We start from the raw sequence: 26,634 nt of genomic DNA, 5'->3' as shown, positions 1-26,634 counted from the left end.
TTGCTAATAAATAACATTTCTGCCATAATATGAATCTTAAATTGGTGACAAGGGAATCAGAAGCAATGAAACATTTATTACTCTTAACAAAATATAATTTGATTCTTGTATTACAAATAATTTCTTATATAAATTTATATATACTTCATAGAATTTAGTACTACACAAACAAGAATAACCAACAAAGATCAATTAACTATAACAAATACTTTCTTGATTCCCTCAAAGGGCTGAAAAATTAAAATGAATCCTCATGAGCATAAAATCTTAAGACAGTGCTCACTATAAAATTACAAAGGTAATTAAAGAGCCTGAATGAAACAGGAAAGAAAAGTACCTCTTCTTCTGGAGTTGCAGCATACAGCATACAAAAACGAAAAAAAGGGCCTGTCAAAGGCGCTACGTGAGGTCTGGCAGTTCTGAACCCACAACTCGAGAACCGGGAGGAGAGAGGAGATAAATTATGTTAAGTTATTTTTTTTCATGTCCAGAAAGAGAGCCTTTAACGTTCTGCAACAGCACTTCTATAAACCGATTCCTGGCCCATGTGGCCCTTTCAAAACAAAGCTAGATGCTAACTACAACAACATGCACAGAAAGATCTTTATCCCGACATAAACAAAAAGTTTCTACTGAGCTCCAGATAAGGAGCTTTCTGTTAGTGCAATTTAAAATAATCTGAACAATAAAACGTACCACACATACATCTCACTCCCTACAGCACCAAAACAATTAATCAAACAAAACAAACAAAACAAAAATGGCGAACACAGACTATTCCACTGAATCCATTAAATTATAACACAGACATAATTTAGCAGGTAACAGTAGCAGACATATAAGGAATGAGAAAGCTACAAATTTTCACAAACTCATATGCATACATGTATAATCAAAGACAACACAAATAATTGATGAGCCAAAAATTTTATGAATGGAGAATACTGCACAGAAACACAATCTAAGGTCATTCTACACCTAACAAAAAGTTGCGTCTACATACTTATCTACATACGCTCAAAGGGTGCTGACAAAAGTAACTTTCATTACATGACTGACAACACAATTTCTCCCTTTCCAGCCTAAATACCCAAATCAATTGAACTCACCTATGGCTATTGTGCAATATTGAAACAAATGAAGGTCCATAATACTTGAAGCTATTTTTCTGCACCCAAAATAAGAATTAAGAATAAGTTACAGTAAGTAAAGAAGTATATAATCCATACATTCCTCAGTCTTGTAAATATTGCAAGAGATTGGGTAGGTTGTACATTTTAATTGATAAAATTGTCAGAATCCTTGTATTGTAATGACTCAGTACAAATGGCAAAAGCCAAACCATTGATTGGTCATTATGAATAGAAGGATTTGACAATGTGTACTGTAACAAAAGCCAGAAAACAATTGTTCAGATGAAAGACAGATAAAAGACACTACAATTGCGCTGGTGCTATGCAGGAATTAATAAGTCATTGAGTTGCAACAAACAACTGAAAAACTGAAAATAACAAAACAAAAAGTAAAGAAGACAGATTCCCTAAATTCAAGTATCAAATTTTTGACACAAAAACAGGAAACTGACTAAGTGCTATTCATGAAGGTGTCATTCAGACAACTACAGAAGATTTTGGTAAGTAAGTACCGATAATACTGATTTTGTTTTCAAGCAAAAATAGCAACACTTTTCCACGACAGCATAATGAACACAAAATCGAGCTTTACAGAGTGAAGTGATAGGTGACTACAAAAGGTCAGAAAATACATACTAAGAATGTAGCACTTTCACTACTTGCCTGAAGTTGTTTCTGGTGTGCATGTGCTGGGTATTTTCAGCCTTTTAGTCCCACTGGCCATTGGCAAGAGTAATGGTAAAAGTACAAATTGCCACAAAAATGAAGTTGAAAACTACAGTTAAAAACAACAACAGCAACAAAAAATGCTCCCTTCATTTGTGTATGATAGTCAATATTCAGTAGAACATAATAAAAGAACTGAACTGGCAAATTAAAACTTTAAAAAGAGACTTAAGGTAAATGAATCCAGGGCCAACCTTTTCTGAACAGATATCAGGTTTGGGAGCAGGTACATAGATTTAAAAAAAAAAGCTCTAAACCTCGTTTGAAGGAAGAAAAGAAGAAAAATGAACAATGTATCAGAAATCTTAGAAACAATCAGTCAAAACACAGAAAAGGGAGAAAAAAACTTAGAGAAACATTTAACACAAAAAGAAAACGTTTTGACTAAAGAGTTTCACAGCACTATTGCAAATGTGATTCACAGAATCATTTTAGTCCAAATTCAAATGGAACTTGTCTTCGGAAGTAGTCGTATCATACTGGATGACACATTACCTGATGGTGATGTACCTAAGGCAGCCTCCTTTTTACTTTGCTGTTCATGATATTCCTGTAAAATAAAAGTTAAGATTGTACCCTTGCAGAGACTTTTGGAAAGAATAAGGCATCAACACCAAATATCACTCACCTGAAAACAAGGCACAATGCAGAGATTAGTTTTGCACTCCGGGCAATGATATTTAGTTTTCCTCCTTAATGTGCGGCCATGATTATCAATAGTATTCCAGCAAAAGTTACAACCCAATGCTGGGCCTTCTCGCTGCACAGGGCAATGGCCAGAACGTGCAGGCTCAATAATTAAGCTTTGGCCCAAATCTAATGGAGATGAAGACTGTAAAGAAAATATGTATGAAGAAATTCCAAACATCACAACAAAATGCAAAGGAATTCATAACCCCCAACCTGAGGTGAAGAAGTTGCTCTCCGTAAACTAATAGGGGGTTCAGCTACCAATCGCAAGAGTTGAGCGGATCCCACACTGGACGATGGACTAGCTGTGGCTGTGGCTGAACTTGGAGGGTTGTCACTTTCAATTGACATTCGCTCAAAACTTAAAGATGACATCTAATGTTACAAGAAAAGGAGAAAAAGAGTATGGAATTAGAGCATGAATGCAAAGATCAGTTGAACACATTACACTAATAATATTATAAAAGAAGAACAGCCACTTACCAGATGTTGTGTTGGTAGTCTACTTGGTTGAGAATGCTGCCGTTGCACAACATTCACTAATGGAGCACTGCTGTGACTTGGAAGATTGGGGTGAGAATGTTGTTTCACAAGATATGTAGTTGGTACACTCAGCAAAGACTGGAAGACAAAACACAGAACTTACTACGAATAAATTTGTGTGGCAGGATAAGGAGGTCTTAGGGTGAAGAATGGTTTCAAACAGTGAGCATGCCTGTACAACAAGTTGCACCTAATTAATTATTCTTTTTGTTTTTTCCTTAGATGGGTGGGGATGGGACGGGTGGGAAGAGAATCTTCTAGTAAAGGTGATACCTCTTTGCATAAGGAAATTACCATGGATTGACTGGGGGGTTGAGGCGACGGTGTTGAACTTATTGGTTTTGAATCTGAACTCTGTCGTTCAATTCTGAGCCCAGGAACAGTAAGCTGCTGCCCTCCACTGGATGAAACAGTAACCTGGAAATATGTTTTTAAAACAAATAAGAAAGATTAATTATGAAAACTATTCAGTGGATCATGAAACCAGGCTTCAAAGACACTTCTAGATATCAAGTATAGAAAAATTGGAAAATCAATTTGAAAGGGAATAGTTAATTGTTGAAGAACTTACCGTCGTCATTTTTTCTTTTGATCCATCTCTCTTAACACTAACTTCTCTGAGAGGTCCAGGTGATGAGCCCCGGGAGGAAGGTAGATTTGTTGCCATTCGATCTGGTGATGACTGCTCCAATTTTACACAACCATGTAAATGAGGAGAGCCATCATCACTCTCTGGTGAGGCTTGGGCTATTGTCACTGAAGACTCACAATCCCTAGGGTCTCTTAGATTCTTAACTCGGGATTGGCGCATAAGCAGACGACCTCGCTTGCTCCCCAATTTTCCTGTCAAAAATTTGGCAAAAGTTTATATCAATATAGACAATTTTTCTTGTGAAGACATAGATGTAAATAAGGACAATACTGGTTCCATTACAAAATCAAATAAAAGTGATCAGAAAGTCTCACATGAAAGGACAACTGGTTTGTATAGTGTATTAATGGTTTAGAAAGGTCAAAGAAAATGTTTTCGAAACTTCAAAAGTAGACAAATGCTCAAATACTCTTCCCAACATCAGAAATGAAAAAATCATTTTATTGCAACACTTTATTAAAAATAAATTATTTACACAACAAAATCTTAACTTACAATAAACAAATAAACTGAGGCAAAGCTTGACGCACATGTGATATGCATATTATGATTTTTGTAGATTAAGTAAAGAGCTCCACTTCTTGAACAGAAAGAAGTAAGGTATTGTTGTCTTGGCCCAAAATAAAACACAGTAGTTCTATGTTCACAGAAACTTCAGTTTTTGAAAGAAGCTTATTTCGTACTCACAAATAGAAAATTGATAAGGTACAAAAGCACAAAGGGAATCAAACTAGGGTGCTTCTTTACTTTACCCTCAAAAAATAGAGAACTGCATGTACAGCCTAGTCTGGTATGGTAAGTTCTACTATGGTAAGGTACACACACAAGTGCTTTTGCTAAGGAAGCCAATCTTAAGGAGGGGCACTCAAGGGAAGGGATGAGAAATGAGTGACATAGATCACAAAAATGGTACCTGTGGTAGAAGAAATAACCTAGACCAAAGAAAAATGTGACAATGAACAGTGCAGTACTAAGTACAAGTTTGTCTCATAGTTTGCTTTAAGTACAATTTACAAATAAACCAACATTATTTTAATTTAAAAAAAAAAACTAAGAAAAAAATAACATTGCACTAGGAACTAGTCAAAACACAGATAATACCCTGTTTTCAAATTGTTGACTAAAAATTTAAAAGTAAACATTTAAAAACAAAAACCCTGGTCAAATGAAATTGTCTAGACTGATAGAACTTAAGAGCTAGACATTGCTCACTGCTGACCACTAATATACATCCCTATGACCAATCTTGCTCGGGTAGACTGTGATTGCCACTTTGAGCATACAAAGCATTACCTGACCCACTAGAACACCCAGAGTTACTCCATTGTGGCTTTTGAATTTCACCAGGTCGTGACAAAGATATGTCCCCAAGAAAATAAAAGTCTTGTCCACTACCTTGATAGGTGCGGTTAGACCTCCTAACAAGAGGGTACCCCATACTGAGATAGTAGCGATACAATGTCATATGGCTTACTCCATACTTCTTTCCAGCTGCCAGAAAACTGATACGTCCTCCTCGAACTTCTTCAATGGCTTGCATGAAGTTTTCAGTAGTCCCCTTTCGTAGAGTAAATACAGACTTTTTGCGCTTGTTCAATGCCTCAAGTACAGATCGGCTTTCCGTTGAGTGCCCAAGGAACTTGATATCTTCTTCATCTTCTGTCAACAAGAGAAAGATGGAGTCGTCCATGTTTTTATTAAAATTTCAAATTTTTAACTTAAATCTAAAATTTAAGATTGCAAAATGTAGTTGGAGACTAGGGACCTATTTAGTCACCTCCTTTTCCATCCATTCAACCTCAACCCAATGAAAGTGATCTGGCATACCAAGATATTGCTCAAAATTAGTTGGATGCTGAGGGCTGACAGTTGAATTGTGGAACCACATAAGAAAGCAGTGTTTTTTGATGTCTGCTGATCTGCACTTTTTGTATCAATTTCCTACAATGCAGAAGCGTCTTGAGGTTTCATCTTTAAAGAAAGATGAAGATTTTGAAGGTCAATAGGGCACTCACAGCTTTGCAATATTTTAAATCTGATTGTGTTGCTTCTTTTGCACCTATATACGTAATTCTTTCCTTATCCTTGGTCTTCAGATCTTAAACGAGAAGATGCAGTACATGAGTACACCTACTTATGGAGTTCAAAATGGAACGTCAAGAAGAACAAAGTGAAAATGGGGAATAAAATCATTTCTGCTGTTAATAAGGCTGAAGTGAACATGAATATTTCCATGGTTGGTTTAATTGAGTACATTTAGCAAAAGACTTCTTATTTTGCCCCCTTACATGCCCTGGTAAATGCTCACAAGACTAGTATCAAAATTTTACCAGAACACATGGAAGTTTAGCACCTTAGTAAAGGGCAGTATCTAGGAGTCGAACTAAAATTATGTGACCGAATTAGGGGGAGGGGGAAAGTGTCAGACCAAATACTACACCCTATCATAAATACATGTAGGCTAACAAGGTCATAAGAACAGTTGGAAAAAAGCGACCTAAAATTGGAGACATAAGATGGGTACGCTGCTGGCTCAACAGAAAATCATATCAGGGTGCAGGTACCCAATAATACAGTAATAACTCTGCTACAGAGGATAAATATAAAGCGAGAAAAGAAAGATTAGTGTATCATACAGAAGTTACATATCTATTATATTGGCATTGAAACAGAACACAAGAATGAACATCAAGAATGAAATCTCATGACATAAAAATGAGCATAACAAAGTCTCTTTATTAATCATAAAACAATAAAATTTAAAATAAAAATGGCTTGTTGGGTATTATTTTTGGAGCACTTAAACGCCAGAACTCAAGTGTTCTTAATAGTTGAGTTGCATTTGTCTGAGAAAACCTACTGCTACATAGCAGATGGATGAGATGCATTGACTTTACTTCTTGGGTTTAAAAATCCAAGTCTTCTGCATTCTAACCACAATGTTCTATTATTCACTCCAAATATTCTCGCTGCTCTGCAGAAGCCAATCCCTTTATTCATAACTGCGTCTAAAGCCATTTTGAAGTTTTCATTTTCCTGAGGTTTTCGTCTATGAAACATATCAGTTTGAGTTGGAGTTGGAGTTGGCCAGGCCATTTGAAGATGGCTAAAACTTGAACTTCGTGGTGTAGGCTCTATGTATAGGTGAGAAGTGTCATGATATGCAATGTCTCTTTTTTCTCTGTACTCCTCACTTATCATGTAATCCTCTTCTGTAGGCAGGTTGAGCCAAGGGTTCCCTGAATAAAGTAAAATGACATTAGGGACGGGCCGTGCTGCCTCAGAGGAAGCAATACTTGAACAAAAATCTTGCTACTGAGTCTTCAAGGTGTTCCCTTAACAAAATGATGCATGTAAATTTCACAAATCATCCTGTCATCACAAATCCTATTTCAAAGGAACACTCAGAATCAGTCCTGTAAAACATCACAATCACAACTGCAAAAATAAATGTCAAAGAATACTAGAATCCCAAGATTTTCAAGCTCAGTAATAATAATAATAATAATAATGAAAATTGAAAATTTTTCCAAAATCTACCACCTTGCATATGTGAAAGTAGGATGAGAAAACACAATGTTGCTCTAGATTGAAAATGTACACAGGCCAAGATACCACAGCCAGCTCTGGTCTAGTGGACATTAGTTGTTCACACACTATTTATTAAATACACATATTATTCTGTGAACAAGGTTTTAAGAAAAGCTAGTAAAAACACTCAGACCTATGCTGGACCTTTTTTTTTCTGTTTGTCTGAAAACCAAGCTCTAAGCAAGAAATGCATCTCACTGTTTCTAAAATAATTAGAGCAATAATGAGCAACCACATAACCAAGGAACATTTCATCTTTATGTGAACAGTTTCATCAAATAATGCACGCAACATCACACTGTTCTCTAAGTAATTTTGATGTCTCATTTGTTTTGTGCAAATGTGTAGTTTGAACATGTTGATTTGAAATGCTAGCAACCCAAAAGCAACACTTTCATGCATACTATGGAAGAAGAAGAAAAACAAGTCTAAAATAAATTATTATACTACACACATTTGGAGACAAAGCCTATACATTATTAAGAACAAGTCAACTGTGAGATAACAATAATGAACACTTCCACAGTACCTAAACAATTTACAAAAGCTTGCAATGCTCCACAAAACAAGACATGTTCACCTCTTTTATAATAAGATTCAAAACAGCCATAATACAGTCTTTTCCTCATTTTCCATACACGTCGGTGCTGCACCTTGAAAGCCACAACTTCACAAAATAAATGACATTCATTCCAAATGCTAAATTTTTTCACATCCTGAACCCAGTTTGTTGCATTTTAAACAAATGTAATTAATGACCCATCAAACATCTTTACCCTTAACAGATTGATCACAGCAAGATACACTTATGGATAACAAGGAAAAGTGAAATGAAATTACTGTTATAGACGAAAGGAATCGTAAATAGGGGTATTAAAAATATAGCTTAAGGAGCTACCCAAGAAATCACATGTAAGCTGGGCTGCAAAGTATGATTCGGGCATGTTCTATTTTGTACATAATATAAAGATTCAAACTTAATCCAATTTAAAAAAAAAAAATCAAATCTAGTCATCTGCTTTTGAAAATCCAAATTTTACCATACCAAACTATACAGTTACAACAATAAAAACACTTTTACTGGTTTATTTAAAAAAAAACAAAAAAAAACAGCTGACCGTTACTTACACCAACAAAAGGTAAGCAGCAGGACAAATTCTACAGTACATGTTTTTGATCTAAGAACTGGTGCTAGTGTTTGATAGATATTTGTGTGGGGAGAAAAAGCGGGGCCCAACAACGTGTTAAGTCTCAAGCAGTTTTAATAACCTTACCTGGGGTTGGATTATAAATGGCAGATGATCCTGGGTTGTCCACATTCGGGCCGCTTACACTGTCATGGGATGAGTGCTAAACAAGATTTAACATTTCAGTGAGAACAAAATGTAAGAAATCCTATAATTTTCAAAGGGCTTTTCTCCAAAATAACACTACCCTAGCCTTAGTTAACTTACAATATTAGGGTCCTCGACACTCTCAGTGGATCCATCTGGAGGTTCTGATTCTGTACTGGCTTCTTGCAAACTATTCCTCAGTGAACTGCTGCTTCTAATGCTTTCGCCTTCTGATTGGAAGGACATGGGTTCTGCTTTTACCACATTAATATCAACAGATTGTTCTTCTGATGTTCTCTCTGCAGAGCAAAATGAAAGAAAGTGTGTTTCAGATATTCAATTCATCAGCATCTTGGGTTGGTGAAATAATTAAAAGCAGTTACCTGTTGATCCTGATCCAGACCCAGTGGAGGTTTTCCTCAGTCGTTTCCTCCTCATTGCTGGTGACATAGGTTGGGGTGATGGGGAGTGTCGGACAGAATCAGAACCCCAGCCACTAGCACTATCTCCAGGGGGAGTTGCAATATCATCTCCTTTATCTGATGAAAGGCTTCTTGATTTACTCATTGATATGTTATTCTGTGCAGGCATTTCTGCTAAGCCTTTAACTTTCAACATTTCTGCTGTCTAAAATACAGGAGTAGTAACTATTAGTACATCAGACTGGTTTCAAAAATAAACGTATTTAGAAAGCCTAGAAAACACCAACCTTTAAAATTGCTGGCAACTGCTCTTGAGAGACATTTACCTCTCCATAATACATAAAGTCAACAATAACTTTTAAGTCATCATATTTTACATCTTTCAGTATTACAATTGGATGTTGACAGGGATTGAGGGTAAAGAGACTCTAAAAAATAAAAAATAAAAATGTAGGAATTTAAAATAAGTTGCAAGGCCCATAAATCTTTTTAAAAAATCATCGATGAGGAAACGATTTACTGCTTACCTGAAAGTAAGAACTACATGCTGATAGAACCACTTTATGTGCTTGCACATGTTTACCTTCAGCTCCTAGTGTAACATCAACTAGTGATTCTGAATTGAGGAGTGTTGTAAAGACTGAAATAAAGTTTGGTTGATGGTTATTCCAGCGGAGCCGGAACTGCTGCATTGCAGTCCCTGACATTTTTCATGAATGAGCCACCTGTATGGCAATCTGTGGAGGGAATAAAGAACAATCATGAGCAAAAATTTGTAAACAATAAAATTAAATATAACATACTGAAATGTACTGAGGGTAACACCTAACAAGTGAGAACCTGTAACCATGGTTACTGGTATGGTTGTCAGTTAGTTAAAGAGCAAAGGTGACAGCTTATCCGATATGGAGAACTTTTTCAGCATGGCTAACAGGAATGGAACAACAAGTGAAACTGAGAAATATTGTTTCCAGCCCAAAGATTAACTATATAGTTAAAAATTTGAGAGTATGTAAAATTAAAATAGAATTATTTGAAACTTCTTATCTAAGTTTCATAGAGATTGCCATTCAAAACCAGAGAGTTTACTGCCCAAGATAAGAGCATACTGAGGCAAATCAGCCAGGGCTGCAAAAGAAATCTAACGCTAATAACCTAAGAATAGGCAAAAGTTTATTGACAAAAAATTGAACGTTAAACACAGTATCGGGTGCCAAAATGACGACACGAAGTAGGGAAGCAGAAGCAGTCCTCGGATCAAATGCAGAGCACATCATTCGCATCGCACTTGACCTTCATTGGGAGCTAGGCCTCAGCAGCATTTTCAACCGGCTACGTTAAGGGGCACACTGTTGGACACCTCTCCCATATCCATACAATTCAAGAAATTCAAAATAAACGAAACAATGCTGCGGGCAACCAACAAAGTTGTTATGGAGACAAATATCAGAGGAAAATAATAGAAGTACACTCACTTTCGAAACATACAAACAACCGTGCGATGACGCAAGTCGTTTGATGACGTCACTCCACGAACGACTAAATAAGTCAAAAACATGTCGATAGTGTGAAGAAAAACGCAACGTGATTTCAATGTATTGTTTTCAAGCAGAATTTTAAAATAGAATTCAAACAATTTTTAAGGTCTGCGGATAGTTCAATGTTTTTTTCCGAGAGATATAAAATTTAACTTCCGTCGATCGTCTGATTTATAATGTTGTCAAACTGTGCGTGCGTGCAGTAGCAGAAGTAGCAGCAGCAGCAGCAGCAGCAAACACTTGTAACTTGCAAAATTTTTGACGTGACTCTTTGGCTTTAATCATGAGTAGGAAAAACAAATCCGCGACAGGTTTGGGTCGTTCCTTGATTAAAGACAGGTTTGGGAGTACCAAAGGAAGAAGAGGTGGTGATGTCTCAATGGTAAAAATTTGATCTTGTGCTTTACTTTTGTAGGACAACACATGTTTATTGTAGGTTAAGTTCTTGTAGAGCTTACATTTTATAATTCAACATGACATGATGCTTCTTTCGTCTCTAGCTGCACACAACAGAAATTGATGATGGGTATGACTGGGGTCGTTTAAATCTTCAGTCAGTCACCGAAGAGAGCTCCTTTCAAGAGTTCCTGTCCACAGCTGAACTTGCCAACACAGAATTCCAAGTATTTTTATTAAAATAATAGTTAATTATCGTAGTCTATTTACTTGCTTCTTGGGGACACTGTTAATTTATGGTGGTTGATATTTTTGTAGGCTGAGAAATTGAACATAACATTTGTGAATCCCCTGACCAATGTTGGGCTTCTTAGTAAAGATGAGAGAGAGGCTGTTGAAAAGAGTCATTTGGAACATGAAGGAGATCTCCAGATTCCTCGACGGTATGAATGACATGCAATGCATACTGCTGTAAAGTATCAAAAAAACACTTTCACGCACTGCAGGCAGCTGATTTATGTTTATGTTTTGTTTCAGGCCCAAATGGACAGAAACCACCACACCAGAGGAGCTCGATCTTTTAGAAAAGGAAGGGTTCTTGGAATGGAGGCGCCGTCTTGCACTATTGCAGGAGTCTAAGGGACTAATTCTGACCCCATATGAAAAAAACCTGGAGTTTTGGAGACAGCTTTGGAGAGTTGTTGAGCGCAGGTCTGTGGTTTTCCTTTCTCACTAAGAATTTCAAATTAAGCTACCGGTATTTCAAAAATGTTGCTGAACTAATATAACCATTTACTTAATGTCTACAGTGATGTCATTGTTCAAATTGTGGACGCGAGAAACCCTTTACTTTTTCGCTGTAAAGATCTTGAAGCTTATGCTAAAGAGGTATCACCCCATAAGGATAATCTTATCTTAATTAACAAAGCAGACTTTTTGACTGAAAAGCAAAGGCAATATTGGGCTGATTATTTCACTTCACTATCTGTTCGAGCTGCATTTTTCAGTGCTACCCTCGCCTCTGAAGAAGACAACAAGGAAACTGAATCAGCCGAATCAAGTAATGATGATAGCAGTGAAACAGAGAGTGAGGAGGAGGAAGCTTCTGCAAGAGTGACAGACACAGGACCGAACAGCTCTGCTGACAGTGAAGACTTATCTGTGAATCATTTAAAACAACATGGATTGCTCAAAGAACAAGATGCCCCCATCAAAGGCAATAATGATAAACGGCCTGATAAACTAGAAGATTCCGATTCCAGTCAGAATTCTGCAAAGCTTCTCTCCCGAAAGGACCTAATTTCCTTTTTGAAGACTGTCCACCAAGGGAAAAGAGTTACTCAGAATGTGGTTACTATTGGCTTAGTTGGATACCCCAACGTTGGTAAGAGTTCAACTATAAATTCTCTTTTGGCAGAAAAAAAAGTATCTGTATCTGCAACACCAGGAAAAACAAAACATTTCCAGGTTAGTGCAAGTCAAGTCATTTTAGCAGTACTGTACTTAAATGTATCATAATTTTTCTAGTATTATCCAAGGGTGCCTCGCATTAGTCTCTATTTGATCTTTTCAGACTTTGTATTTAGATGAGGATATTTTGCTATGCGATTGTCCTGGACTGGTTATGCCAAGTTTTGTGGCTACCCGAGCTGAAATGGTTCTCAATGGCATTCTCCCCATTGACCAGCTTAGAGATCATGTGGAACCCGTGAATTTGTTGTCGTCTTTAATACCTCGTCATGTCCTTGAAGACTGCTACAGTATCATGATTCCACCTCCCCTGGAAGGGGAGGATCCTTCAAGACCACCTACATCTCAGGAGCTGCTAAATGCTTTTGGCTGTAAGATAGTACAGTTTTTCATAATGGTTTGGCATCAAGAGGAATTTTGTAACTTGCCATTCTTGTTTTATTGTTACAGTAAGCAGAGGATTTATGACACACAAAGGTCTCCCAGACAATCCTCGTTCGGCAAGAATCATTCTGAAAGACTTTGTTAATGGGAAATTGCTTTACTGTAATGCCCCTCCTGTAATTGAACAGTCGGATTATCATAGCTTTCCTCCTAGGCAACGTCCAACTAAACACTCATCCAAAACTATTACTCCTCAAAGCACCAAAGTAATGAGGGTAGGTTTCTTTTAATCTTTTCTGTTTTATCTTATTTTCAAGGAGGTAAGCTTGGCTAGAGTTTTAAATTTTGAACAACTTTCTATCACCCTTTAAATTTTCAGCCGAACAAAGAAACTTCAGAAGATCTGGATAATGCTTTTTTCCTTAAAGCAAATTTGGGATCACACTTGAAAGGTCGTCGGCTTATTCCAACTGGCAGTAAAGCAAGTGATGAGTAAGTCTCTTAAACTCTTACTTTTCAATTCAAATTATCTTTATATGGTTTATTGCTCTAATTTCACATTTGCAGACTGAACAGTGATAAGTCATGGAAAAAGCACAATAAGCGTAATAAGAAAGAAAAGCTCCGACGTTTGTATGGGCATCTTGATGCTTGACATACTGCTTGTAGAACAATAACTTTTCCAGGTGGAGCAAAGAACGCCTTGCTTTTACATTGCTAACTGCGTGGTGTGCTGAAATAGGGACTTTCTGTAAATAGTTGTATCCTGATTGTTGTTGGTAATAATAATTTGATCCCATCAATGCATTATCATTATGTTGTTGTTTTTTTGTGATACCCTCTCCAATACTTTAGTTTTTATTTCTAGATAGTACACAATTTTGTACAATGGCCTCCCATTTTGAGGCGGCTTACAAGACAGGTTTGCACCCTGAAACAGTAACACAAATTTTTATCAATACTCTGGAATTATTGAAGCTATGGTAAATTTTTATTCTGTACAATAAATCCGAAAATGGAAGGGAATTTTGACAATAAATAATAATTCACAAAATTGTTGACATTTGATGCCAGCTAGTCGATGTGTGCGGTATTTTGGCACATGACATGATTTCATATATCATATTAGAAAGAAGCAATGAGCTAACACATTGCAAAATCTGTCCTGACTTCATCAGAAAGGTTTTATTTATTATCCGTGCCAATTGATTGAAGGCACAGAAGGAATATTTAAGCCCTGCACCACAATTAAATACTTTGCAGATAACATGTTCTTCAATAAAAGAGGACACAATGGATTATAGGCCTCTGACATTTAGTTTCAAAATCATTAAGAAGTTCATCAATGTCATTGTCAAGATCTTCGCTGCTAGTTAACTGAAATGAGAAGGCTTCTATTAGTTTATCATACTTAAGCTTTTTCTAACTGGAAAATGTACAGAGTATTACAGCTTGTTTGGGAAAAAAAAAGGTTGATGGGGTATGCTGAAGGGAGGAGAGAGACAGAGTTGAGAGTCTGACGGAAGGACAGCTATGAAGCCTGCACCACACTTCTGGATCACTATCATCGCCACAACCATAGAGCACCCCCTTTTTCCAGAGCGTTGCCTGTGTTTCAGTGGTACGAGAAAAAAAGGGTAAAAGGTGCCCGCAGGTTGTAACGATGCTTGCATGGTCAAGAGCGAGTTGGTGGCGCAAGGGTCTGACAGTGAATTATTTTGGTCCAAACAAGCTGAAACACTGTATATGATGGCGTTAATGAGCAAACCCACCAATGCTGCTAGTTCGCAGAACAAAAATGCTCCAATTGTTGCTTCCTCGTGGTTATCTTGTATGTCTATGTTTATGACATGTACAGATGCAGTATCAACAGGTGACCTACTTGACAACCCTGAAAATGGAGGGGGTTGGAGAAAGTTAATCAAGGCTCTTAGAAAAGCTCTTTAGGCAGCCTTCATAAAAATGATCACTTACATTCAACTACTTGGTCATACACTCTTTCCTCACAAGTGAATATGACATCAAATTGCTCAGTGCTGAGCTGGAATTTTTCAGGCCAATTTTTAATGCGTCTATTGCGATCCAGCATGTGCAGTAAACCATTTTGCGTGTAACTGAAATTTATTAAGAATTTTACAAGTCTAAAATGTTAGCTATATTGAGACTGCCACAAGAAACAGATTAGAACATGAGTCACATTATAGGTGTAGGCAAAAGACAGAAGAAAACAACTGTCTGCAACTGCTCATGAGTTGTTTCACTGAAAAATTTTAGAAAATATTTCTAAATAACTTTGCCTTCTATCAAATCACACAAACTCAGCCAGATCTCATTATCCTTTTTCACAATGGTTGTTTTATGAAAGTTTGTTAAAAGGATACAATGATCTATCTTTTGTCAGCAAGTCTTGATAGATTTCTTCATATGTAGTCCCAAACTCATAGCAGTTGGGTCTATCTGGTGCTGTACCTGGCAGTTTGACTTTGTCACCAGTGCCAAAGGAATGAACCTGGTATCCTTTTTTGCTGCAGAAAAAAATTATAAATATTAAGAACGAAATTATTCTTGATCAAAGTGTTTCTCTTACTAATATAGGCATTTAAAAATTTAACACATGATGCTTTACCTTAAAAATGCATGAGCCTCCATGCTTCGATTCATGTTGCTAGAACAGATAACTGCAAGCTTCAAATTTTCTTTGTCCGGCATTTTTATATCTGAAAAATATTGAATGTAAAAAACTTTTGTTGTTTAAGAGATTTAAAGGAAATAAATTCTTTGTAGCAGCTTAAAATAGAACATAAGTGCTCCTTGCTGTGAGTACTTCTATAAAAAATGGTGAAGTTCTATCACTCATTTTGAAATAATGCTTTCAAAAAGGTCAATTAAGAAATGAAATATTTGTGTCTCCTTTTGTCACTGGTCCTATTGACGTAGTAACATTGCAATAGAGAAAATATGTAGAGAAAACCCATAAAAAAGGTTTAAGAGATCCAATTTTGCTGAAGGAATTGCTTTTTTTTTTTTTTGTTACACAAAACCTGACAGTTTACTGATGTCAGTCAAATTTCGTTGAAGAAATTGTACCAATTAAATCTAGTAAGATGCCACTTCTCATGCCTGTTACGGTCGATACACTAATGAGGCCAAAGCTGATGACCCACGAACAGAAAAGAACATTTCGAAAAAGAATCAGAGAACTATGCGGATTGCAAGTGAGACATTATATGATTCTGTTTTGAAAACAAATCTCGATTACTTTACATCTGTGATTCTAGTACAGAGCTGCTGACAGAGGTGTCATGAGGAAGCTTGGAAACAAAAGGTAATTGAGTTGGCACCCATGCCTCGTCTCTTTTATAGCGCAGTATAATTTAAGGTACCGACAGTATATCTGTCTTATTATGGACCTTTTGTAAACGATAACACAAATAAAATCTATCATCTAACCTCACAATTTATGTTTGATCGCAGTTGTAATCTTATTTATTCCAGTGAACTATAGTCAATAAAGGTACGGAAACTTTTATTAGTTTATTTCTACGCTAGGAAAAGAACGTTTTCCAGAGGATCAATCATGCATGATATGTCACGACGATGTATGAAGCAAGAAAGCAAGAAACTGCAGACTGACTGACTTTAAAACTTAACCTGACTTAATGTAAAACTCAAGCCTAATCAACATTTACATTGACATTGGGGGTTGAGGCTAGAGTATGAGAAGTTTAGAGATGTTAGGTTCCGAGATCGACAGTCCCTTTCTCCGGACTATAGGACTCTACTACCACTAGACTCTCCTGATGGATGATTTCCTTGGTCGTCGGAACTGACATATTTTACAACAAATGAGAGGAACAGTGGGTACTAAGAGAGTGTAAGGTAAATAATTGAAAACCAAACTTGGCAAAAAACTCAGCCAAAAAAATTTATTCTTTTGAAATTTTACATAATTTTACTGCAACCACTACAGTCTAACAGTTCAGTACACTAGAGTTGAACTTGATAGTGTTGGGAGTATGATATGGTAATTCAAATTTTTCTGAATATTTCTATCATTGAGTCTTAGAGTTAAGCTCAATTTTGATGCGCTAAACTGAAACTTCATTCAATGAATTATTATGTACTTACAATCACTATATTACTTAATCACTGTAGAAAAAGACAAATATTTAAAAATGTACTACATTTTTGCACTAGGAGAATTGACTAGATACATCAGTCCAAATAAGTGAAACATAATATTTTAACAAATAAACAAACAACAAAGCGAAACCAGGCTTGAGTTAGTGATGATTATGCACGTTATAAGTAGCGTAAGATTTATTTGATATGATTTTCATGGCTATGCCTGGACATTAATTATATAGTTTAATAATTTCACATGGAAAGCATAACTATGCTTAGAATTTCTACACAAATATTTTGTTAGGTACTGCTAACTTGAAATATTCAAACCTACTTTGTGGCCTCAGTCGTGGTGAAAAGGATAAATCAACTAGAAACCAGAAGAAATAACTTAATGTAAACCATATGCAAATGGCAGTAGGCAGTAGTTTGTGGCAGTTATAATATAAACACATCAAATGAAAAAGCTGCAATCATGAGTTGTGGAATGAGAACAACAGTTGGCAGTTGAAGTAAACACATCTCATTTAAGTACCTTTTTCTTGCTTCACAACACAATATTTTTGTAGTATTAACAAGAACCTCATATGCTCTGACTAGACCTTATGGTTCAAGCAAATGATACGCAACAGACATAATGAGTTTCGCCGCAAGCCCTGGTTTAACAATACCAGGTCCTTGGCTTTTCCAAGGGTCAAAAATCTATTTTAGAGCTAGAACACAATGCATAAGGATGAATCAATATTTGAGACGGAGAAAATAGTGCAAAGGGTGCATACAGATGTACCTACCTTCTTGTTCCTGAATTGTAGGGTGGAGGATTAGGTCCAAATATGTTATGCCTCTCTGGCGCCAATCTGTAAGAAATGAAACCACGAGATTTTTTAAATTTTTACCAAACCTAAGGATTTTTTCTTTAAATTCAGACTGTACCGAGACAATGCTGGTGATGAATCTCTTTGAGCAGAAAGAGAACGCAAAGTACTTGTTGCCCTCTGGACCGCTGCATACCGAACCATTTGGACAGCTGGTGTGTCCTGATTTCTTTTGTTTCTAAAAATGAAAGGAACAGCACAATTTATTTATCAAAGTTGTTTACACTACAAAATTTATTGTTTGAGGAAAAATCAATCGAAAAAAAAGAAGAAGACATTAGTTAGTAAGAAAGAGAGAGAGGAGAGACAAATTTTAAGGAACTAAAAAAAAGTTAGAAGACCTAAATATTATTGCTCAAACAAAACTAAAATCAAAAGGCATGTCATAGGGTTAGCATCCATTAGAGAAATTGATAGAACTTTTGTGTAAGGATAAAATGAACCAACAATGAAAATGCGCTTTCTCAGGAAGAAATAGATTACCAAATCTAATTCGATTCACACTGATTTGACGACCCATTCCTCACTGGGTTATATTAGGCATGATGGTTTTAGCTTTTGTCACGCAGTTAAAATTGATGCCAGAGGGGTACAAAATGAACTGTAAACCACAATTGAAACCACCACAATTGCAAACTCACCCCCAGACATCTTCACAAATATCAAATATAGAATCAAAATAATCACTGGACCCATCATCTCTGTCCATAAATTATCACATCCCAATTACTTAATTGAAAATAATGACAGATCCAAAGTACAATTAAACCAAATTAGCACAAAATCATGCTCAATACTTACATTCCTTCATGATGGAAACACAAGATTAAAGACAGCAATATGGCAAGTATTATCATCACCAACATTGGGACCAGGATTGACAAAAGAAACTCATGTACATATGAGCGTTCTGGAACTTCCGAGCGAGAAGGACTATGCCATAGTGGTAAATTCAAGGAAAGGAAGGTTTTTGACAGACTTTTATCAATGAAAACATAACTGTCTTCTTTGGGCTGAGTATCTCTCACCTGTACAGAATTTATTATAAATTTAGTTTCAAATTCTGGAGGTATGTTGAATGTCTACAAAATTTGCATACACACCAATTCAAATTCACACCAATCTACTTCAAAGTTCAATTGCCGGAAGAGGCGATCTACTGTCGTTCGCTTGAAGTCCCGAGGACATGATGACTGTTTCCTTAATTTTTCCAGAGGTTTTGTTTCATTTTCTAATCTTAAAAGATTTTCAGAAAAATTTGCTGCACTACTGAGGAATACAACAACACTGAAAATAAACAAATATTTCCAATATAAAACTGTGAAGAAAATATATGACAAACTTTTCACAAATCACGTGGAAACAAAATCCAACCCTTCTTTTTCATCAGGTCGAAGAGGCAATCTTGCCCCCAGATGCACAGCCGATGCAAAGAAAGATACATGTAAATCATGGATGGCTTCTGTCCATAATTCTGCACGAAAAATGCTTAGTAAATCATCCAAGTAATGTGGGTCAAACAAATCTTCCACGGCCAAGTTGTAAATTTTTAAATGGACCTGATGTCGAGCAGGTTCTGCTAAGAAAAATTAATTCACTAATAATAAATAAGAATCAAACAATTTCTACTCAAATTTGCGAAAATATTCTTACCTTTCCTTGGAAGAACTACAAAGTTAATTGTCCTCTGGCTTGTATTGTAACTTTGAAGATCGACCGCAACTATCTCCAACTGAGATGGATCAGTTAAGTCAAAGTACAGTTCAACTTTAAACAGCAAAATGTGATGATACAAACAAGGTGCGGACAACAATTTGTGTGTTTCATGCCACTTACTGTAAAATCAGCTTGATTAGCTGGAGGTGTACCATAGATGAACCCAGAATGATAAGTTTTGCTATAAATATATTGCATCCAAGATGGTAAATCGGGTGACCCCTTAAGGCTGGGCTGATAAGAGTATCGATCTGGCTGATCATCTGTAAGGAACATCAACTTGATTACCAAGAGGTCATTTGCTTGCTAGTACAGATCAAAAGCTGACTGATATAGCGGGTCAAATAACAGTAAGGCCATAAGCAAGATCGTATCATTCAACTATTTTCTGCCAAATAGACTGAAGCATCCCCCAATTATGATTGATGGTTTTCAAACTATAGTGAAAATTGCAATTGTGCGGCAAATACGTCTGAAAATTAGAATACGTCCGATGGAAAGCTTGCAGAATTGTTGGGATTTTATGTTACCTGATGCTTCCCATTTGAATAATTGAGGAGCAACCTTCATAGTAAATACTTTTGTGCTCACAACACACTTGGAATTTGGTTCCTTGCATTTTGGATCTTCTTCAACAGCCAAAGTTGTAGAAACCGCAAAAAGAAGGAAGACTATGAATGAAAGAAATGACATCTCTCTGCCACAAGGGGACTGAAGATTCCGATAAGCTAGTTGATTTCTAGGAACAAAAATTGACATCAATTAACAGCACAATCTTTTTAATGGTCTTCTTCATTCAAGTCGGAAAAGAGGCCGAGACCATGCCCAAATAGAAATCTTACATGAACTTTAGGTGCTGTGATGTGCTCTCCTGTACCTCACAGTAACCTTTCCGAATCACTCCGCCCCGCAAAAGAACAGAACTTAGTCCCACGGGCTCAGGAAATGCTATTTTTAATAACTAAACATCACAGAAAATTGCGGTGGTAATCAATCGCATCAGTATACAATATTCGCAAAATGACAATTAATCTGAGATTCAATCCCTATTTCGCGTTTTCGTGAGCAGACGACTGGCAGACGACGCGATGGGGGAGAGGGAGGGGAGTAGGTGGAGGGAGTGGGGGAGACGAGCACTGTTCTGTTTTCTGCTGCCACCTAACCTAGAAAAAGGTAATGTCACTTGTCGTATACTTTCGTCCAAGTTAATTTTTTTCCTGCGTTCAGTGGAACACTCTTTCAGAAAGCTTCATTATTTTCATGACCGGGATACGGAGTCTTTGAGACTATGTGAAACAAAACTTTTTTGTCTCATTTTTTGACATCAATCATCATTAGCTGAAACACCCTTTTAGTTCATTTATTGAGTTCTTTGAAAGGTTTCTTTTCTGTTTAGAAAATGGCAGAAGGAGGCGGAATGGTTTTGGAAGGATTTTTATGTCCGGTTTGTAAAGCAGACTTGGGCACTGCAGTTAAACTCTTGTCTCATTTTGAGAAAGAACATAATGAGGACAAAGACGTATTACAAGCTTTTAAAGGTAAGTTTCTTATTTTTAAAAAAAAAATCTACAAACATTGTGCTTTTACACTAATGAACTGTCATCCCTTTCAGATTTGTTTGGTAAAGCCAAAAAGAAAATACTGAAAAATGAAGGCTTGCCATCTGGGGATTCAGATGTTTCCACCAAATCTCGAAAAGTCATTGGGTATTCTCCAAGTTTGTATGAACCCCAGTGTATTGGTAATTTTTTTGGTTGGGTGCATTAAGTTGTTATTTATTATGAATTTATTTTGTTATCTATTGATGAATTTCCTTTAATTTTCCAGGAGCTATTCGCTCTCACACAAAGTTATTTGCCTCTGTTCGTAGCCAGCATTTAGAGCACTATACTGTAGAGACTAATAAACTGCTCATCCGTCTTGATAAGATTCTGAGAGATCTACCTTCAGACCCTCTGAAGAGAAAAGGTAACTTAGCCATTTTATCAGTATGATTTATGTTTCAAGTTTTTATCATCTCCATCTCTTTTAGACGTGACAGCTCAAGAACAGCTTATGAAGTGCTAGCAGTGATAATAATTTATAGTCTTTGTTATCAATAGTCTTCTAATTGCAGCACATGAACAAGAAGTTGTACCTTGGGTGGATGAGAAGATGGTGCGCCTCTGCCCCAGTTGTAGTAGATCCTTCCATTTGGCGAGAAGAAAGCACCATTGTCGTCTTTGTGGTTTTGTTATGTGCAATGACTGCAGTTATTCGTTAAACCTTGATGTTGCCCGTAAGTATTTCTTAGTTCTTATCATCTATAAAACTTAGTTTTATTTGTAAATAAAAGTTTTCCCTACTTTCAGGTAAAATGACAAGCCCTATCACCCAGGCTGAGGCATCAAGTGACACCCATGGTTCATCTGTGCCTACTCCAAAATTAAAACGATCAAACTCTAGCTCTAGTTTGAATTCAGTATTGTCCTTAGTAGAGGGAGTCCACCAAATAGACACAGGGTTGCGTGTTTGTAATGATTGTTTAAGAGTAAGATTATACGTTATTCTGTGGTTATAATCTAAGTAGCTGCTTCAATTTAATCATAACTAATAGATTATTACCAAATGCACTGTTTGCCTTTTTGTTTTATTTACAGCTCCTTGAAAGCAGGGAGGCTCTGAGGGAGAGTAGAACAGCACGCCCAATCTTACTTCAGTTTTATGAGCGACTAAGAAGTTACATGCAAGATGCCAATCAATTACTTCCAACTTATATTTTAATGTGCAACTCTCTCAGGTAGGTCAGCAAATGCCTTTGTAGATTTCAATTTTTAAACAATTTGCTGTATTTACTCACAAGAAAATTTAACTTTTCTAAACTTCTGTTTATTTAATTAGCTGTGGGGAACCTACTTATCAGCTGAAAGAGGCACAGACATTGTGGGGAAAGTTGCTTCGATTAGCAGAACACATCGACTCTCTTAGGTATGAAGATATCTATTAATGTGCAAGCATATGACATTGTGCTAAAAGTCTCATTTCTTCCACTTACAGCAAAAAGATACTCGTCTTAGGTAGTGCTGACACTGAAAATCCACCCAGGGGCAGAGCATTACTTCTGCAGCAACAAATACGAGCTGCAGCCACTGCATTTTTACGTAATGAGATGCTAGGACTTCCAACATTGCCTACAGAAGCAAAGTACTTAGAGATGCAGGAACAACGCAGGTATTTGAGACATAATAAAGACTTTTCAGCAATATTTTGTGTTATTAAAAAAAGCTACTATCATATTGTTTGGAATTTAATTTTTATAGGCAGGAGCTTAAAGCTCGCATACAACAGGAGCAAATGGAGGCAATGGCCTCAATGCAGGCTCAAAAACAGAAAATTAGAGAAAGAGGCCAAGAGCCAAGTAGAATTACATACACCAAGGATCGGGATAATGTTCACCAAGATACTGTAAGTTCCTTTAAAGCTGACTTGTATACTGAAACCTTAAATTCTAAGGGTTATTTTGTTGATTTACTTAAGATTGTTTGTAGGTCTTACTAGATGCGGGATGGACACCAGACACAGCTCGACTTTTCAGTACAGATGATCCTATGGTGCAGCAAATGAATAACCTTAAGCATTACATAAAAGAGGCAAAGTACGGTTTGTTTGTTATTTTACTTCCTTTTTACTACTGTAGGATTTTGTGTATACTTGCTGCTTAATTTTTCACAAAAATTAAATTATGTAATTTTGCTTTCAGATTAGCTCATAAGGTAGACGAAGTTGAGGCCCTTGAACGTAATCTTGAAGAATTGCAAGAGGAATACTGGAGACAGCAAGAACAGAAACGGCAAGAAAGTGATAGCTAGTCAAATAATTTCATAGTGTATATAGCTGGTTACAAAAGTTATTGAGTTTGGTGCTATGTTGTTAATTCATTATCAATACTTGTGAAGTACACTGAAACAAGTGTACTTATTGCCTAGGTCTCTCTTTGCTAATTAAAGTCAATCAATTCTATTGTACAGTTGATCCTGCAACATATTAATTTTCTGTAATTATGTCTTATTCATGTATTGCAGTGTTGTATATTAAAACTAGGCTCATTGGTATTCCTGCTTACTAGAACATTTTTCTAGGTGAGAAATGAATGTATGCTGGGCTTTGATTCTTAACAATTCTTTCATGTCTAGTGGGTTCTACATTCTCCTTCAACTTTGATTCATTTTGGTTGTAACTGAACATTTCTTTTTGACCATGAATGCCTTTAAATACCTAGTTTGTGTAATTGAAAGAAAAGGGAAAGAAAAAATATATGCATATCATTATTTTTAACCATTTCTAAGTCAAGCTTATCATTTGATTTTATATACCTCTTTTTCATCCTTTTTCAGGAACTTTGGAAATTGACTCCACACAGATGACTTATGTTCAATTGTTTTTGTTTGATGGTGAGTGCCCACAGATGTAGAGCCCTCCTATGAAGTAAGTTGTTAAGTCTATAAAAACAAGCCTGACTAAACATTAGGTTGATACAACATGCTTACTGACCTTTAGGGTAACATTAGTTTTCTTGTAAGGAGGTTGGTCAAACATGAAGAGGGGGCTGGGGTAGATAGGACTGTCTGGCTGTCTTTGATCCACAATGTCATCATTTCCTTTAAACCATGTTGTCCATGATTGAAGAGCTCTTGGAGGATTTCGACACCGCTGCTCTTTCTCCAATGGGAAATTAAAGTTTCTTGAAAAAAAAAGGAAAACAGAAGAAAATTGAAAAGAAAAAAAAAATGACAAAATTAGTATGCATTTCCAAGCCTTGTGTTAAAAATCTTACAATTTCATGCAGTTCAACTTGTTTTTATGGGAATCTTGAGACTCATGTGGTAATGCTACCTGTCCTGAAGCTGCTTTTTTGCCTGTGTTTAAGAAAGGCGAAAACGAAGGAGACTTTACATCTGTAAACCATAGAGGTGGAATCTCTTCCTTTGAAGTGCATGAATAAGGTTTGAATATATTGTGTCCCTTCTTGACGTTTTCCATAAAATCGCTTTCCGTCTGCTTAGAGCTTCTTTCACATTTTGGCTTGGTTCCTTGATATTTCTGAAGTCTCTCATTTTTGTCAGCTGAACCCTGGGGAATCGCCTCTATCCAAGCTTCCACAGTTCTTTCTTTGAATGATTTTTGGCCCATCCCACTTTTGTAGTCTGGTATTCCAGGATTAACTTTTCTTGTTTGTGGTAGCAGTTGATTCTCTGACTCTGCTTCACAATGTTCTGAGTTACAATATTGAGGGATCGGCATTTGTTTGGCTGGTGCATTCTTTGTCATGTCAGATGCATTTTTACTGAAAAAGACAACAATTTGTTAGAATTCATCATAACTTTGCTGGGTGGAAAGTAAAGTGTTCAGTGCTGAGCACCAATAATAATTATCAACCATACATACGTTCTCTGATATATGTTAATGAGCTCTTGTTTAATTTGCTTTGACAGACCTAAGGGGAAACTGAAAGAGTGTATCTTATAACATTACAACTCAAAGAAACATTACACAAAAGTTACTTTACCAAGATTGGGGAACTGCTTCTTCTTTTCAGAAACAACTTCTTCTACAATACCAACTGCAAATTTTTGATACGATGATATATGCGGCTTTGGTTTTGCATGGGTTGAACTGTTTTCACTTGAGTTGTTGAAATCAGTGTTATGGTCTTTGGCAGAGGAAATGTGGTACTGTTTGCGCAAATGGCCAGAATTATCTTGTTTGTAGATAGGCACCTGTTCAACTTGCATTGTTGTTTCAGAATCCTGCTCTTCATGTCCAAATGGCACCCTGAACAGAGTATTATATGGAGTTATTCAACCGACGGTATTAATTTATTTCTACATACCCTTACCTGTTTCCACATGAGGTCCCAGTATCAACATCTATCTCTATGGATGCTCGCTGTTTGGATGGCTTTTGTTTATAACTACTAATACTTGGATGATTTTCAATTGGATCATCAATGTCTTCTGCTGCAGATATTCCAGTTGAAGGTGACTGAGAATGATCTGAAACCCTATAAAAGTTTACAGGATGAGATTTGGAACTGCAATTTTACTTTGTGCTTTTAAGTAAAATGTTTACAGGCTTACACATGACTTTTGGCAGCTTTAAGGAGGCAATGCAAATCATAGTCTGTGGAACTCTTCCGTGTTTTTATTGCATTTACTCCTAACATCAAAGAAAATACTCAAACATAAAATAACAAAAAAAAAAAAAAACATAAACAGGCAGCTTGTTGAAAAACCAAACCAACCTCTCGGATTTCTAGAATGGGATGATGTGACAACTGCACCTCTAAAGCAAAACCCACTCTAATGCAAAAAAGAAAGGGTAATTAGTAACAGCCTATTTGATTTACACAATGAAGGATTCTGATGTCTATACAGACCGTAAGTCTCTTGGAGATCTTGGGTGGTGGAATTGTCTTTCCCTGTACTTCCTGCAATGGATGATTCCAATGTTCATAGAAAAGTCAACAAATGTTCAAAAAATTATGTTCGTTGTGTTGTGGTACTTAACCCTTCCTAAACATGATTTTTTCCTTGATTTGCGATGCTTTTGCTTGTGGTAACGCCTTTTGGCGATTACATCCAAAGATGGGGAAGACATCATAATGCGTAATTCGGGAAACGAATACTGGTTTTCATCTTGAGGGTCATTGAGGTGGACGGATAATATCTTCTACAATATGTTTACAACTTTCTAGTCTCGTTTTCGTATCGGACGTTTAACGGTTTCAAACACAGAACGGATAGGCAGGAAGCGGAAGCGTATACTACTTCAGAGCAGGGCATACCAACGTAAAGCAACTGCACTTGAGGAATGTTTTCAAGGACCATTTTAAAGGAACAAGAGAAATATCTGGTAGTTAAGTACTAGAACAGATAAATCTCAGAAGTTTTGTACCTTACAACCACAGAGTCATTAACGACCAAAAGTATTACCTTTATCATGGTGTTGTGAAAGGGTGGGTGAAAGGGAGGTGGAGCTCGCGAAGGGCTGGGCTGGCTGT

General features: G+C 36.6%; 6 protein-coding genes across 19 annotated transcripts; 2 read left to right on the top strand and 4 right to left on the bottom strand.

Annotated features, from left to right (window-relative positions):
• Positions 1 to 56: 56 nt before the first annotated feature.
• On the bottom strand, positions 57 to 10,704 carry LOC117653972 (protein tramtrack, alpha isoform-like). Of its 6 annotated transcripts, none has more exons than XM_034400051.1 (12): positions 10,567 to 10,702; positions 9,619 to 9,828; positions 9,379 to 9,519; positions 9,053 to 9,296; positions 8,790 to 8,968; positions 8,610 to 8,685; positions 3,664 to 3,935; positions 3,387 to 3,509; positions 3,033 to 3,170; positions 2,763 to 2,924; positions 2,488 to 2,691; positions 57 to 2,409 (listed from the first exon to the last, which is right to left on the bottom strand). In XM_034400051.1, the coding sequence occupies exons 2-12, from the start codon at positions 9,796 to 9,798 to the stop codon at positions 2,302 to 2,304; spliced, it is 1,827 nt and encodes a 608-aa protein (XP_034255942.1). In that variant the 5' UTR covers positions 9,799 to 9,828; positions 10,567 to 10,702; the 3' UTR covers positions 57 to 2,301. The 6 variants fall into 6 exon arrangements, with proteins under 6 accessions (XP_034255942.1, XP_034255943.1, XP_034255944.1 ...); XM_034400052.1 differs by lacking the exon at positions 10,567 to 10,702 and adding an exon at positions 10,385 to 10,549; XM_034400053.1 differs by lacking the exon at positions 10,567 to 10,702 and adding an exon at positions 9,917 to 10,238.
• A 63-nt stretch (positions 10,705 to 10,767) lies between these two features.
• LOC117653971 (large subunit GTPase 1 homolog) lies at positions 10,768 to 13,695 on the top strand. Its single transcript, XM_034400050.1, has 9 exons — positions 10,768 to 11,011; positions 11,130 to 11,252; positions 11,344 to 11,468; positions 11,563 to 11,736; positions 11,835 to 12,492; positions 12,599 to 12,866; positions 12,946 to 13,154; positions 13,259 to 13,371; positions 13,447 to 13,695. The coding sequence occupies exons 1-9, from the start codon at positions 10,913 to 10,915 to the stop codon at positions 13,532 to 13,534; spliced, it is 1,857 nt and encodes a 618-aa protein (XP_034255941.1). The 5' UTR covers positions 10,768 to 10,912; the 3' UTR covers positions 13,535 to 13,695.
• A 26-nt stretch (positions 13,696 to 13,721) lies between these two features.
• On the bottom strand, positions 13,722 to 16,579 carry LOC117653982 (RNA polymerase II subunit A C-terminal domain phosphatase SSU72). Of its 4 annotated transcripts, none has more exons than XM_034400075.1 (6): positions 16,531 to 16,579; positions 15,506 to 15,596; positions 15,261 to 15,404; positions 14,854 to 14,993; positions 14,652 to 14,770; positions 13,722 to 14,256 (listed from the first exon to the last, which is right to left on the bottom strand). In XM_034400075.1, the coding sequence occupies exons 1-6, from the start codon at positions 16,562 to 16,564 to the stop codon at positions 14,155 to 14,157; spliced, it is 630 nt and encodes a 209-aa protein (XP_034255966.1). In that variant the 5' UTR covers positions 16,565 to 16,579; the 3' UTR covers positions 13,722 to 14,154. The 4 variants fall into 4 exon arrangements, with proteins under 4 accessions (XP_034255966.1, XP_034255968.1, XP_034255969.1 ...); XM_034400077.1 differs by having other exon boundaries at positions 16,330 to 16,553; XM_034400078.1 differs by lacking the exon at positions 16,531 to 16,579 and adding an exon at positions 16,144 to 16,316.
• A 605-nt stretch (positions 16,580 to 17,184) lies between these two features.
• Positions 17,185 to 20,715, bottom strand: LOC117653980 (epsilon-sarcoglycan). 4 transcript variants are annotated; one of them, XM_034400070.1, is made up of 11 exons: positions 20,438 to 20,714; positions 20,126 to 20,334; positions 19,716 to 19,858; positions 19,533 to 19,611; positions 19,254 to 19,455; positions 18,983 to 19,166; positions 18,681 to 18,907; positions 18,521 to 18,580; positions 17,938 to 18,057; positions 17,796 to 17,861; positions 17,185 to 17,717 (listed from the first exon to the last, which is right to left on the bottom strand). In XM_034400070.1, exons 2-11 carry the CDS (start codon positions 20,286 to 20,288, stop codon positions 17,699 to 17,701), a joined length of 1,263 nt encoding a protein of 420 aa, XP_034255961.1. In that variant the 5' UTR covers positions 20,289 to 20,334; positions 20,438 to 20,714; the 3' UTR covers positions 17,185 to 17,698. The 4 variants fall into 4 exon arrangements, with proteins under 4 accessions (XP_034255961.1, XP_034255958.1, XP_034255959.1 ...); XM_034400067.1 differs by lacking the exon at positions 18,521 to 18,580 and having other exon boundaries at positions 19,254 to 19,458; positions 20,438 to 20,711; XM_034400068.1 differs by lacking the exon at positions 18,521 to 18,580 and having other exon boundaries at positions 20,438 to 20,710.
• LOC117653977 (rabenosyn-5) lies at positions 20,702 to 24,025 on the top strand. 3 transcript variants are annotated; one of them, XR_004588270.1, is made up of 13 exons: positions 20,702 to 20,768; positions 20,992 to 21,133; positions 21,208 to 21,336; positions 21,423 to 21,563; positions 21,712 to 21,873; positions 21,947 to 22,125; positions 22,235 to 22,374; positions 22,476 to 22,562; positions 22,632 to 22,805; positions 22,895 to 23,039; positions 23,123 to 23,229; positions 23,335 to 23,713; positions 23,969 to 24,025. XR_004588270.1 is itself a non-coding variant. In XM_034400064.1 (12 exons), the coding sequence occupies exons 2-12, from the start codon at positions 20,995 to 20,997 to the stop codon at positions 23,441 to 23,443; spliced, it is 1,512 nt and encodes a 503-aa protein (XP_034255955.1). In that variant the 5' UTR covers positions 20,702 to 20,768; positions 20,992 to 20,994; the 3' UTR covers positions 23,444 to 23,919. The 3 variants fall into 3 exon arrangements, 2 of the variants coding, with proteins under 2 accessions (XP_034255955.1, XP_034255956.1); XM_034400064.1 differs by lacking the exon at positions 23,969 to 24,025 and having other exon boundaries at positions 23,335 to 23,919; XM_034400065.1 differs by lacking the exons at positions 20,702 to 20,768; positions 23,969 to 24,025 and adding an exon at positions 20,787 to 20,885 and having other exon boundaries at positions 23,335 to 23,919.
• On the bottom strand, positions 23,434 to 26,537 carry LOC117653974. Its single transcript, XM_034400059.1, has 12 exons — positions 26,142 to 26,537; positions 26,011 to 26,061; positions 25,876 to 25,933; positions 25,712 to 25,790; positions 25,471 to 25,635; positions 25,141 to 25,406; positions 25,020 to 25,068; positions 24,409 to 24,918; positions 24,126 to 24,315; positions 23,948 to 24,052; positions 23,698 to 23,849; positions 23,434 to 23,608 (listed from the first exon to the last, which is right to left on the bottom strand). Coding segments are annotated over exons 1-12 (1,719 nt in total). The 5' UTR covers positions 26,235 to 26,537; the 3' UTR covers positions 23,434 to 23,607.
• Between the last annotated feature and the right edge of the window lie 97 nt (positions 26,538 to 26,634).

Source organism: Thrips palmi, unplaced genomic scaffold (assembly GCF_012932325.1).
Source record: "Thrips palmi isolate BJ-2018 unplaced genomic scaffold, TpBJ-2018v1 HiC_scaffold_8, whole genome shotgun sequence".
Classification (NCBI taxonomy): Eukaryota; Metazoa; Arthropoda; class Insecta; order Thysanoptera; family Thripidae; genus Thrips; species Thrips palmi.
Note: the sequence above shows the minus strand (reverse complement) of the source record. Positions and strands in the feature narration are given on the sequence as shown.

Bases quoted from the DNA above. Each gene is read 5' to 3' on its own strand.
- LOC117653971 (XM_034400050.1), top strand. From the start codon at position 10,913: ATGAGTAGGAAAAACAAATCCGCGACAGGTTTGGGTCGTTCCTTGATT. The intron at 11,469-11,562 runs GTATGAATGACA...GTTTTGTTTCAG, and splicing joins GATCTCCAGATTCCTCGACG to GCCCAAATGGACAGAAACCA. The intron at 13,372-13,446 runs GTAAGTCTCTTA...TCACATTTGCAG, and splicing joins GGCAGTAAAGCAAGTGATGA to ACTGAACAGTGATAAGTCAT.
- LOC117653977 (XM_034400064.1), top strand. From the start codon at position 20,995: ATGGCAGAAGGAGGCGGAATGGTTTTGGAAGGATTTTTATGTCCGGTT. The intron at 21,337-21,422 runs GTAATTTTTTTG...TTAATTTTCCAG, and splicing joins GTATGAACCCCAGTGTATTG to GAGCTATTCGCTCTCACACA. The intron at 23,040-23,122 runs GTAAGTTCCTTT...GATTGTTTGTAG, and splicing joins ATAATGTTCACCAAGATACT to GTCTTACTAGATGCGGGATG.
- LOC117653972 (XM_034400051.1), bottom strand. From the start codon at position 9,798: ATGTCAGGGACTGCAATGCAGCAGTTCCGGCTCCGCTGGAATAACCAT. The intron at 8,969-9,052 runs GTAACTGCTTTT...TTTGCTCTGCAG, and splicing joins GTCTGGATCAGGATCAACAG to AGAGAACATCAGAAGAACAA. The intron at 3,171-3,386 runs GTAATTTCCTTA...TTTGTCTTCCAG, and splicing joins AACCCCCCAGTCAATCCATG to TCTTTGCTGAGTGTACCAAC.
- LOC117653974 (XM_034400059.1), bottom strand. From the start codon at position 26,234: ATGATGTCTTCCCCATCTTTGGATGTAATCGCCAAAAGGCGTTACCAC. The intron at 26,062-26,141 runs GTTAAGTACCAC...CATCCATTGCAG, and splicing joins AAAAATCATGTTTAGGAAGG to GAAGTACAGGGAAAGACAAT. The intron at 24,316-24,408 runs GTAAGATTTTTA...TTTTTTTTCAAG, and splicing joins AAGTTGAACTGCATGAAATT to AAACTTTAATTTCCCATTGG.
- LOC117653982 (XM_034400075.1), bottom strand. From the start codon at position 16,564: ATGTTGATTAGGCTTGAGTTTTACATTAAGTCAG. The intron at 15,405-15,505 runs GTAAAGCATCAT...TTTTTTCTGCAG, and splicing joins GAGGCTCATGCATTTTTAAG to CAAAAAAGGATACCAGGTTC. The intron at 14,257-14,651 runs GTGGGTTTGCTC...TTCTCATTTCAG, and splicing joins TCTGCGAACTAGCAGCATTG to TTAACTAGCAGCGAAGATCT.
- LOC117653980 (XM_034400070.1), bottom strand. From the start codon at position 20,288: ATGTCATTTCTTTCATTCATAGTCTTCCTTCTTTTTGCGGTTTCTACA. The intron at 19,859-20,125 runs GTAACATAAAAT...TGTTCCTTACAG, and splicing joins ATTCAAATGGGAAGCATCAG to ATGATCAGCCAGATCGATAC. The intron at 18,058-18,520 runs GTGAGTTTGCAA...TTTCATTTTTAG, and splicing joins ATTTGTGAAGATGTCTGGGG to AAACAAAAGAAATCAGGACA.